General features: G+C 51.6%; 1 protein-coding gene across 2 annotated transcripts; it reads right to left on the minus strand.

The window, feature by feature from the left end:
- Window positions 1-406: 406 nt before the first annotated feature.
- On the minus strand, window positions 407-11,282 carry SLC33A1 (solute carrier family 33 member 1). Of its 2 annotated transcripts, XM_053951576.1 has the most exons (6): window positions 10,548-11,282; window positions 6,272-6,462; window positions 5,466-5,650; window positions 4,937-5,054; window positions 4,005-4,220; window positions 407-2,307 (listed from the first exon to the last, which is right to left on the minus strand). In XM_053951576.1, exons 1-6 carry the CDS (start codon window positions 11,269-11,271, stop codon window positions 2,140-2,142), a joined length of 1,602 nt encoding a protein of 533 aa, XP_053807551.1. In that variant the 5' UTR covers window positions 11,272-11,282; the 3' UTR covers window positions 407-2,139. The 2 variants fall into 2 exon arrangements, with proteins under 2 accessions (XP_053807551.1, XP_053807552.1); XM_053951577.1 differs by lacking the exons at window positions 4,937-5,054; window positions 6,272-6,462.
- Between the last annotated feature and the right edge of the window lie 1,064 nt (window positions 11,283-12,346).

The following is a 12,346-nucleotide window of genomic DNA, read 5'->3' on the forward strand; positions in this document are numbered from 1 at the left end:
TGTTTTTTTTTTTTTTAATGTTAAAGATGCTTAAGTCCGTAATAATTCTAATGTTAAAAAGAAAAATCCCTTTTGAACAGAGTTGGTAGAAAAAAAGCAGCAAAATCAAAATCTTATGGGTGCTCTTCAGCAGCCTGCTAAGGGGCTGGCACAGCAACATTTCCAACTTACAAAATAGCTACTTAAATTAAAAGCACTAATCCATAACTTGTTTCACCAGTTTGAAAAAGGACACATTTATTTCAGGTAACATATCTCTTCCTACCTATTTGGAGTTTATGTGCAATTTTGATATTGTTGATAATCTAATTATTGATTGAGTTAATCCTTAACTCATCTTTATTGGTGATAAGTTTCACTGTGACCTTTAGAAATAGGAAAAAAAAATTGCAAAGTAAAACCCAGATCTAACACACAGCAAATTTAATTTCTCAGCTTCTGCACTTGAAGTTTTTCCTCACAATCAGAAAAGTTAAAACAAGCCCTGTAGGTATGCAGGATGTAATTAAATAAGCAGCCCATGGTTCCACAGAGGATACAGAACTGAAGTGCCTCACAGAGTTAATGCACTGGAGCTGGTGGGACAGGGACTGAAAGGTGCAGCCATAAAGCTGATATATTTTTATGTCGATTTTGTTCTTATGCAGAGGGGAAATTGGAATACATTCGGCTTGGGCAGTAAAACCCACGTGATTTCACTTAGCACGAGTGGTTTTGCTGTGCCTGAAGCAAACTGTGAGGGGTGACCCTCAAGGGAGGGGACAGAGGACAGGAGGCAGCGTCCGGCGAAGCACGAGGTCACAGTGTCCTCTTCCAGTGCCCTCCTTACCCCTGATGCCAAGGAGACCCTCTGTACACCCACCCACCCCCCAGCACTCCGGAGGTGCTACTGGATCACTTTCCCCATAAAACACACAGCAGCAGAAGATCCCAACCCCCCTCCCAGCCCAGTCCTTCCAATATTGACAAGAAACGTGGCAGGGAGCGTCGTGCACCTTTCCAAGGGATGTTTAATAGTTTTCCTTTTTAATAGCAATGTTCCACATAGACCCAGCGGGGTCCGAGTGCCCCTCCAGCACCTGTGGGTCCCTAAGGCACTCAGGAGGGAGCTCAGTGGGAGAAATCCAGCAGGAATGTTTCCGCCACATGGCACCAGCAGTGAATTCTGCAGCAGCTCTGCCGCAGGACCGCGCCCGTTTCATTGGTGTGAGGGCGAGTCCTGCACCAGCCCCCTGGGAATTTGGCAACTCTGTCACCACCAACTCACTCTTCTCACCCCCGCCTGGGGGGAGTCTCGGTGCTCCCACTGCTTTTGAGAATGAATATTCAAACTTCAGTAACACGGTTTGGAAAACCAACGGATTGGTTTTTCCCCCCATCAACTCACCCCTTCCAAAGGCCCACGTGCCCTGCCTTGGGAAGCACCTCCCGTTCCAGCTGCAGGACTCAAGGCTCAGAGGATTGTGCGTTATTCCAGTCCTACCTTACAGCATTTTGCCGTCAAGAAAGTACCTTGAACGTAAATCAAACTGCCTTGAAACAGCGGAAATAAATTAAACAAATGTAATTTGCTTATAAAAATAGTTTCTTATAAATCTTTAAAGCTTATAAAAGCCAGAAAATACATTTAAAAGAATCTCCGGAATATTTCATCCTTTGAGGCGTGGTTACAGTTCAGAAAGTGAGAAGAAGCGAAGCCCACAGACATCTCACACTGATCTTCCCACAAGGAATTCCACAGTACCATGCTTAACCTGCAAGTCAGAATGCCTTGGGCATCCTTCCCCGGGTCAGCTGCCCTGTCAGATCATTTCTGTGTGAAAATAAAAGCTGGCACTCAGCTGGCAATGCTGCTGCCTCTACAGCCAGGGCACGAGGAGCTGTCCCAGAGGTGCCCTATGGAATCAGCAGCTCTGGAGTCAGGGGTAAGCATGGAGCACGGAGGTGCTGCTTTAGGCATTCCTTTCTGAACTGCCCGTGCTGTGGGGAGGGCAGTGGTGCCACACACAGCCCTGCCTCGGCCACGCAGATCTCCCCGGCGTGGCACAGGAACACCGAGATTCCGGGGTGCTGATTATGGGATATGTCTTTGTAATAAAACTAAAACCACCTTGCTGGTCCATCCAACACCTAAGTGCATCAATTGCTCCTCCTGCACTTCCACGAAGACTGTCCTTCGTCCTGCAGCTTTTTGAATTTTGGTCCAAGGAAGAACCACCAGGCAAAGCCCAGGATGACGCAGACGACGGACTCCACGTAGTACCCGTCCAGGGTGGTGATGCAGGAGCCCCCAGCTGCTGTGCACAGCTGAAACAGAGCACAGGGCAATGCACTGAGCACACGGCACTCCAGAGCTGCAGGGGTCTCCCTGCTCCTGGTCAGGACTAAACGGAGTTGTTTACTCTTTGTTGTTTCCTGTGCAGCTGGTCAGAGAGGCTTTCGAGCTTATCAGCAGCATGGACAGTAACAAAGCACCAAACCTGCTCTAGACACGTGGGAAATGGAGCACGTCAGCCCAAAGGGCAAACTCCACAACACAGACATAGCCCCACTGTCCGTGCTGGCCCGCAGGGGCAACCACTGCTCCCAGCCTCACAGAGAAAGATGATTTTCTCCCTAGCCATCCATGTCGTGGACTCCCCAGACCTGGCAATGTCCAGGGCCAGGTTGGAGAGGGCTGGGAGCAACCTGGGATAGTGGAAGGTGTCCCTGCCCATGGCAGGGGTGGCACTAGAATGGCTTTTAGGTCCTTCCAATCCAAACCATTCCATGATTCTGTGATTCTGTATCTGGAAAAAACACGCCCAGGGTGGTTTTGAACTGGAAGACAAACACCCAGCATTCACAAGGTGATTGTACAGCCCAGGATTGTTTCTGCTATTGTTTGGCTTTCAACACTGCTCTAATCCCAGGATTAATCAATTCTCTGAGCTGAGGCTCTGCCAGCAGTTTCATTATGCCGAGACAGGCCAAAGTCAGATTAGGAATAAGAAGGGAGTGGTGGTGGTGGTGGAATGTCACCAACTAGGAGGATGTGAGAAAAGATCAGAGGAGTGAGGTGAAGGAGGAAGGACTCAAGTTCAGTAGAGGCTGAGACACAAGGAACCTAATTAGTGACAGGCTAATGAGCGAGAGGCTGGGAAAGCATCTGCTGCTGAAGCAGTTTCCCCTCTGCACCAACAAAAACTGCACGTCCAGTTCAGACAAATCATGCAGGACTCTAGAACACTTTGATCATTTAGAGAACCTCCATGTCCTAGAGCGTCCTGGCATTCAGGAATGAAATAAATCTCAGTCATGAGCACAGAAAAAAAAAAAAAAAAAAAAAAACCAAAAAAAAAAAACACCCAAACATTTCCACTCTTCAGCCATGTCAAATGTCTCATTTGCTGTGAGGAGGTGAATTTGAAATGTTGCTTTCCCAGCAGTTTTGTGTCCTGTTGTTTGATCTGCGTACAGCAAGTTCTTTGTTCTCTTCCACAGGGCTCCCAGAACTGGGCAGGCAGCCAGTCCCACTTGATTTCATGGGGAAAGTGGACACCAAAATCAGAGAGCAGAGCAGCATCTTGGAGAAGGTATCAAGACAGGCAGATAAGAAGCCTCCAGGGAAACAGGAGAAAGAAAAACCTGCCACAGAAATGGAGGGCCCTGGGGGACAGAGAGCCTGCCATGGACAGAGCCCCTGACTGCACAGCTCAAAACCACACCTACAGGCTCCTCACCCTGCAGGGAATGTGGCACCAGTCTGGTGCTTCCACCCCAGCTCAGCACAGGAAGAAAGGGCTCACTACTCTGCAGCTGCAAACTCTGGGAAAGGGGTGGTTATTCAGAGTGCACAGCTGTTACAAGACTGGATTTTATCACTCAGGAAAATTAGCTCCATCACTGGGAATTTGTGAGCACAAGCCATACATTGTGAAGGTTTCCAAAGGCAAAAAATACTGCAAGAAGCCATTTAATTGAGACACTGAGCAGAGACCCCCCCCCCCAGCCCCCAGACTCACCTCTGTGGCCGCTGCAGTGGCACAGGTGTGGCCCTGGGCCCCGGCACACTCCTTCACTGTGAGGGGGTCCACCAGCCACAGGGCCACCGTGGAGGGCCAGTTGCCCCCCAGGTTGGACACGGTGTTGAGCAGGGTCATGTAGGTGCCCCCGATGAGCGGGTCGCTGACCTTGGCGTTGAAGGCCATGATGGCCACGTACATGCTGTACAGGGTGATCTGGGAGGACAGACAGGCCAGAGAAAATGAAACCCCCAGCACGAAAGCCCTGCTGAGAGATGCCCTGAACTCAGCAGCACTGACTGGAAAATGATCCCAGCAGCAGCAGTTCCTCCTGCAGCCTGTCCCTGTGCTGACTCGGGGAGTGCCCTTGCTGCTTGTCTCAAGCCACGCTGCGACAGACCCAGCCCCACAAGCACTGGCATGACTTGGGGTATCAAACTGAAGTACAATCAGCCAGCTAAAACAGCACTAAACACAACCCTTCTGCATTTGAAAATCGCCTCTCAAGGCCCTGCATTCAGTTCTGATCCAAAGACCACGCTGTATCGGGTGCTTGTTTCCCAAGTCTTTGGATCAGATCCATTATGATGTTCCTCCAACAACTGAGTTTTTTCCCTAAGACCAGGATCACATAACTTCATTTATTTGCACAACCATCAGCATGCCTATCAAGCTCAGACACAGTTCTGGGATTTCTCCAGCTCCTCTGTGCTTTTGAGCTTCTGGGTCTGGGGAAAAAGGAATCTGGGGAACTACATTGGACATGGACAACTCAAAGTAGCTCACAGATGATGTCCAATAGAGCACAGGGAATGGGGAGGAGTAACACCAGCAAGAGTCAAGTCAGTCCTGCCACACAGCACGGGTCAGGCTAGAGGGATTCCAGTTTGACCCTGGAACATCATTTCCCCTCCCCACACTGTGAGTGTTACCTGGTGTAGAGCATAACTCAGCACCACCACAGCGTAGTAGTAGACAGGAAATCCTCCTTCATGCTTTACTTTAGGAGCCCACCACACCAGGAAAGCGAATTCCAGGCCAAGAAGCAACCTGGAGGGATGAGAAAGATGATTTGTTATTCCAAGTAACTCTTCCCATGTGTTTCCTCAACACGAAGCAACCATTGAACAATCGTAGTGAGTACTTTAAAATAGTTTAGATCCAAAGAGTTACACCTATTTCTATCTCAGAATTAGATACCAAATATTTGACAAGCAGTGACATTGTTAATTAGGAGCAGGAGAGCACTGCTCTAATGCTGCTGAACATGCACATCCCCAACACCCCATGCTCTGCTTCCACACAGTGACACTGCATGAACCACAGTTCAACTCACTGTGACAATCCTGACACACTTCTTTGGACCTGGCAGTCAGAGAGTCACACACAAAACCCTACAGGTGATCTGAACACACAAACTGAGCACACCTATTACCGTGTTCCACTAAAATGAGGCTTTACCTGTAAGGCATTGCTTTGTAGAAGGTGTTCAGGGGCTGGGGGCCCGCTGTGTATTTGCTGATAACCAGAGGCAAGATGATCTGCAAAGGAACCATTGGAACTGCCAGCAGAGCCAGGTGCTCTTTGGGGACTCCCTCCTCCACCAGTTTGAGTCCTGTTACAGCATCTGCTGCTGAAAACCCAACCTGCAATGTTAGGGAGACAAAATAAGCTGAGGAGAACAGGGAGTCTGGCTAGAAATTCAGTTTACTCCCTATCACGTAAATCGAGAAATGGATACAGAACACACTGTCACTGAAGTCACTTCTGCCCCTGATTTGGTTTCCAAATTAGTTCCACATGTTCTACACTTGCACACTTACTGTCATCACAGCCAAAACTATTCCAGGAACATTAAGTAGCACTGCCACTCATCCCTGTGCCTTCACTGCTGTTGGCATCCTCAGTGTCCAACCAGGAGCCATGGAAACAGCTTGGACAGAGCTGGGGATTCTGAGCTAAAAAGAAACATTTTCTGTCCTTTTAACTGCAGGCTACACAGCCTGTTTAAAAATGTACTTTACTTTAATACCACATTGCCACCAAGCTTCTCTTCAATGCTTGTGTTAAACACAAAAGCTCACACAAAGCTTTTCTGCTGCACAGCCCTGCTCAGCACAATGGGATAAGCCATTTTGCTTGAATTTCATGTGGAAATTCACAACTCTTGTGACAGCCAACAGCAAAACTAAGTTACATCCTGGGGACTCAGCAGCCTTCTAGACCCTGATGCCAGCGTTTAACAATTCTTAAGTGTATTTACTTACTTTTGAAGTGAGGATCAAGAGACAGAAAGTAAGAACTGCTGGCATCTTGATTATTGAGAATAGCAGCCTGTATGTGTCAGTGATGCCTTTTGTTTCTTCCTTTGCTGGTATTAGCTCCTGGTTTTCTTTTTTCAGAAAGGCAACCAATGTAGTGGTAACTAAGAAGACAGCTCCCCAGAAAAACAGGAAATCTGGAGGGGAAAATAGAATAAAAATTCCTTTGTAGCAGCCATGATTGACAGTTGTAGAATACAAACCTAATAATCAAAGTGGAATAAAAACAAGCAGCAAAAGCAAACCAGGAGCTACATACAGTGAATGACACAGCTCTGCCCTCCTCTGAGAGGAGGTGTTTGCTGGAGCTGAGGCAGAGGAGCAGCAGCAAACCAGGTCACCTCCCTGCTCTTTGGTGGGTTGTCACCACAGTGAGCATGTTGGAGGAGGAACAGAGGCAAAAATGAACACGTTGAAGGATTACACACACAGCCAGCACAGGCTGATAAAGGAGGAAAACCACATGTAATAGTTAGAAGAGAGGGAAGAACCTCCAGAGGCAGAACTCCTGCCCAGCTCCTCCCTTACCCTGCACTCAGGGAACCACTCTGTGCCTCAGCTCTACATCCCTATCTAATACCCATCTCCCACCTGCAGGAAAAAGGGATTTAGGAGTGTGAAGATGGCCCGAGGAAAGTTTTTACAGAGTTCTACGGAGTCCTCAGACCTGTCTGGCTGAAGTGGAGACTCGGCAGCATTCCAGTGCTCTGTTTTAGGCAGATCAATATCTGCTAAATCGTGGATGTGGGACAGAAAAAAGCCACCAAGAGAGTACTTCTGGTTTAGTGAATGGCCAGTTCAAGATCATCCTATCCTCTGCCTCTAGGACAGAGGCAGGAAGGAGCTCAGCCATGTGCAGGGGGTAGGACAGAAGCAGCCTTTAGTCCTCCTGGTCAGGAGCAGCTCCAGCAGCCTCTGGGGGCCTCGGCAGGAGCAGCGAGGGCTGGTGAAAGGGCAGAGACAAAGGTTCGGTCAGTTATCGCCTGCTTCTCGCGCACAGCAGGGAACAGGCTCGGCAAGCTGGAAGAAAACACGCAAGGACTGCTCCAGGTGTGTCCCACCATTCCCAGGGTAACAGAAAAAAGGCTTTTCACACCATTTCTGCTACTCTTCCCTTTCCTAAAATAAACACGACCTCACAAGCAGCACTGTCAAGATTGCTCTCCCTTAAAAAAAAAAAAACAAGGTGCCCTGAACAGACATTCTCACGGAAAGATGCATTTTCTGAGAGTCTCACTAATCACAGCTGCTGGCTGCAAAGGATGTGGAGGAGCAGCTCTCTAATAATAACCCTGAGCATTATCACTGCAGTGAGAGACACAGTGCAAGGATGGGGATAGAAATAGCTCTGAGCATCATCACATGAGTGCTCCTGATCAGGCCAGCCCTGTCAGCTGCAGCACAGCACTGCAGGGGCTGCATCAGCAACAAAGCAAAGCAAGAAAAAAAGAAAAAACCCACCATATCCATATATATAGTAGTTCAGACGAAAAAAGTGGGTTTTTTGAGGCTGTAGGCAGTTTACACAAAAATAAGGTACATTTCCTTTCAAATACAAGGAACCTCACTAACAGGCTACAAGCAGAAGAACTTTGAAATTACAGTTTACTAAGGGATTTCAAGGACAAACTTTCTGGTCCCACCGCTGCTGCTTCCCCCATCCCTATTTTGTTTCTGCAGCTACACTACTAGTAACAAAATAAACCACTGAGATGGGGCAAAACAAGTTTTTGAACTAGATCAGGGATTGATCAGGCTGGAAAACAGCCTGAAAAAGGTACTCAGGTGGTACAGGTACCCAGGATCCCCTCCCAGGAGCAGGGGTGCTCCACAGTCCCTGGCACAGGTAAGGGGCACCTTTGTCCTGTGTTCACTCTTTCCCACTGTCCTTCCTTCCTTGCTGGAACGGGCAAACCAGGCAGGAATCACAAAGCCAGCCAGGGAGCTTCCCCTGCTTTAAAAAAAACTGAAGTTACCTGAGCAGCAAGTGCTAAATACACCCCAGGACAATCAGCCCACGGAAGGGTTTTTCCTGTTTCCTTCTCTGGCACTTCAGCCTGACACAGCCCAACACAGCCTTTGGTTTGGTGAATTTGATGATGGGTTTACTTTTGCCCATATTAATTTCCTGAAGTTAATGAGAATAATGAATGCTGCTGCTGCTTCTCAACAACTCAAAGCTGACTTAGGATCACAGAATATCTTCAGCTGGGATGGACCCACAAGGCTCATCCCAACTCCTGGCACAAGACAACCCTGGCAGTGCTGTCCAAAGGCTCCCGGAGCTCTGGCAGCCTCGGGGCCGTGCCCATTCCCTGGCGAGCCTGGGCAGTGCCAGCACCCTCTGGGGGAAGAACCTTTCCTGATATCCACCTAAACCAGCTCCCTCGGGGTGCTGCTCCTCTGGATCATGGAGTGTTGACTTGTTCCTTCCCTAGCACTGGGCTCAGCCTACAGCAACAGTGCTCAGAGATCTGAGCTGGCAGAGAACGTTCACCTTTTCCAGCAGTGAAGTTTTCTGCTGCTTTACCTGCCAAACCTGCTCATCACCAGCCCATTACAGCCAGGGCAAGGACCAGTGAGTCCCTGTGCTCCTCGGTGAGCTGGTTACTGCTGCTGCTCTCAGCTGCTCCAGGGAAACACTGAACTGTGCCACTCACATGACTGAGAAACAGAATTATTTTACAGTTTTACTACCTGAAAAATCATATCCTGCAACTACAGTGTCAGTTATTTGCTGTTCTTACTCTACCCACATCAATACTCCAGGGCAGGTAAAGAAGGTGGGATTGGTGCTGTTTGGAGATAATATCTTTTAAATACAGCACTTTTATTTATACAAACAGCCCTGAGAGAAAAAAACCCCAAACAACGAAAACCCTGGGCAGTGAGGGAAGCACAGCCAAGCCGAGCTGTCTGAACAGCAGTGGCTGCAAGTTGCATCAGCAGCAAAGACGTCAGTGTGCACTGCAGTGAGGGATGGACACGCCAGCCCAGGAGCTGCACAGCTCCAGGGACAGCCAGGAGCCAGCTGGGACACTTGGAGGGCCACTCTGTGCTCCCTGACATAGGCCAGGCACGAGGCTGGCAGCAGGGAGCAAAGAGCAGGACTGGTCAGCAGTGGTGAGAGCTGCAGCGAGCAGGCAGGCACAGCAGCTGTGGGAACTGCTGTCCTGATTCAGCCCCGAGGAAGGGGCAGGACAGAAAGCAAAGGTCCCCTTCACCCAACAATTCCAGCCTCTTCTGGCATACCTGATCTGAGGTGGCACAGTGTGAGGGGGAGCAGAGACTGAGACCATGGGGATCTGCTCTTCACTGCCAGGCTCACCCTGAGGCTGCAGCCAGAAGTGCTGCCAGCATTTCCTGTACTCCCTCAAACTTGCAACCAAACCAGCTGCCCTTGAAGCATCTCCAGGGTAATACCCCTGCCACCACACAGAACCTTTCTGAGAAAAAACCCCAACCCCAGCAAACAGAAACATCCCTCCACTACCAGCCAGTTATGCTTGGATTACCACACTCCATTTAATTTGCTGAAGAGAAAAAGCAAATCCTCCTTAACTTACTAAAATAAGGCCTTCCTTCAGAAACTAGCTACATGCTCAACCCTGTGCACCTTCACTTCTATTCTGTGAAAAATATCATATTGGAAGAATATCTTTTTTATTTTAGTTCCCCTCTTTCTTCTTCTCACATGGAGACTTTGGCTTGTTTTTCTTAAAGAGTAATCTAGTCCATGGGCATTAAACTAGGAGAAAAAAAAAAGAGTTCCTCCAAAGTGCTTAGGTCAGCCTAGATAATGACAAGGCAGGTTTTCCACACACTTTAGCCCAGAAAAATCTGAACTCCAGTGCATGTAGCAGTGGGCTCTGCCAGCCTCCAAGCAGGCTGTGCTTTCCCACGGGGCAAGGGACAAACCAAACCTGTTTGATTCCCAGCGTCCCACCACAGAGGGGTCCAGGCACAGGGAATAAGCATCCTGAGGAAGATATAACCGTTTTTACTAGGAAAAAAATCCTTCCCTGGCAGGGTGGGGTGCCCAGAGCAGCGGTGGCTGCCCGTGGATCCCTGGCAGTGCCCAAGGACAGGCTGGACAGAGCTGGGAGCACCTGGGGCGGTGGAAGGTGTCCCTGCCATGGCAGGGAACCTCTTTAGTCCCTTCCAAAGCAGCGCACTCGCCGGCTCCGTCGCGGCACACGCGGGCTGCAGCGCCCGGCCCTACCTGAGAGGGTGACGATGCCCCGCGGCTGCGGCTCGAAGCGCAGGTACTTGTTGCAGAAGGAGGCGGACTCCAGGGCCAGGAACAGCACGTTGCCCAGGAAGTAGCCGGCCGTCTGCCCCACGGAGTTGCAGGTGGAGGCGTAGCCCACGTTCTCCCGGGACAGCATGGTGAGCGCCCAGCCGTCCACCGCGATGTCCTGCGTGGCCGCCAGGAACTCGAAGAGGAAGAAGGTGACGGTGAGCGCCGCCACGTCGGGGCCGCGGCCGTGGCCGTCGCCCAGCAGCGCGTCCACCTGCGTGGACATGTAGATCATGAAGAGCCCCAGCACGTACTGCGTGGGCACCAGCCACGACTTGCGGCGGCCGAAGCCCCGCACGTACACGGCGTCCACCAAGGGCGCCCACAGCAGCTTCAGGCTGAAGGGCCAGAACACGAAGCTGAAGAAGGCCTGGTCGGTGTAGCTGGCGCTCTTGCTCTGCAGGATGAGCGGCACGCTGCCCGCCAGCCCCAGCGGGATGCCCTGCAGCACGTACAGCACCAGCAGCAGCAGGATGCTGCCCAGCTCCGCGCGGTACCCCCGCGCCCGCTCCGCCGCCGGCAGCAGCGCCTCGGTGTCGCCGGGCAGCCCGCCGCGGGGCGGCTCGTCCGTCAGGTCCAGGCTGTGCTGGCGGGTGGCGGCGCGGCGCTGCCGGCCGCCCTCCTCGGCGGCGATGGCGGGCGCCATGTCCGGGGAGCGGCCCGGCAGCGGCCCCGGCGCCGCCGCGCTGAGGGAGCCGCCCCGCCCCGCGCGGGCCAGGCGTGGCCGCGCCTCATTGGTGCGCTGCGGGTGACGTCATGCGCGGCACCGCCCCCTCGGCCCTGATTGACGGGGCGGCAGGAGCGGAACTGGGGACGGGAGCCGGGATCGCTGGAGCGGCTCCGGGCCCGGGAAAGGTTGAGGGAGCCGAAGCTGAGCTCCGAGCCTGCTCAGCCTGGAGAGGAGCCCTCAGCCCTGACTGTCCCTGGGCGTCCTGAGCGCAGGGAGCGTCACAGCTCTGCTCTGCCCAGGCTCTGCAGGGACTGAGCCCAGGAAGTCCCACCTCGACAGGAGGGAGACCTTTCCTGTGAGCACTGGAACAGAGACCAGAGAGGGTGTGCAGTCTCCTCACTGGGGATATTGCAGACCTGTCTGGACACAATCCTGTGCCGTGTGCTCTGAGATGACCCTGCTTGAATGCCAATGTAAATACAAGTGTAAAAGAATGACACGTCCCAAAAAACAACAGACCAGAAACCCCGATTTTGAACAAAACCTGTACATTTCTGTCAGCCGCAGGACAGAACAGTTTGGAATTTGACAGCAGAACCAGACGCTGGTGTGTGATTTCATCTTAACCAGAACTCCTTCATTCACCCCTTCCTTCATTCCTTCTGTTTACACTGATGTTCAGGGAAAGGCAGCAAAACCGCGCCGGGACCGCCCCAGGAGGGTTCCGCGGATGCAGTCACGTTCCCCGGTGTGCGCTGGGGAATCACCGAGCAGGCACAGCAGGTTCAGCGTCCGAGGCCGGGATGGACGGGACGGGATGGACCCGGTCGATGGAAGGTGTCCCTGCCCACGGCAGGGGGCGGGACGGGATGGGCTTTGAGCTCCCAACCCAAAGCAGCCGGCGATCCCAAGATTCCATAAGATGGAGCATCTTATGGAAAACCCACTCACTGCAAAGCTCTGATTGTTTTTTACCCTGACAATAGAGCAAAACGAGCCGGCCGGAGCGCAGACCCGCCGCGGGCGCCGGGCTCCCCGGCGGTGTCCCCGG

This window comes from Vidua chalybeata, chromosome 10, assembly GCF_026979565.1.
Source record: "Vidua chalybeata isolate OUT-0048 chromosome 10, bVidCha1 merged haplotype, whole genome shotgun sequence".
NCBI lineage: Eukaryota > Metazoa > Chordata > Aves > Passeriformes > Viduidae > Vidua > Vidua chalybeata.

Bases quoted from the DNA above. Each gene is read 5' to 3' on its own strand.
- SLC33A1 (XM_053951576.1), bottom strand. From the start codon at position 11,271: ATGGCGCCCGCCATCGCCGCCGAGGAGGGCGGCCGGCAGCGCCGCGCC. The intron at 6,463-10,547 runs GTAGGGCCGGGC...TTTCCCCTCCAG, and splicing joins GGGCATCGTCACCCTCTCAG to ATTTCCTGTTTTTCTGGGGA. The intron at 4,221-4,936 runs GTAACACTCACA...CTGTCCTCCCAG, and splicing joins TGAGTTATGCTCTACACCAG to ATCACCCTGTACAGCATGTA.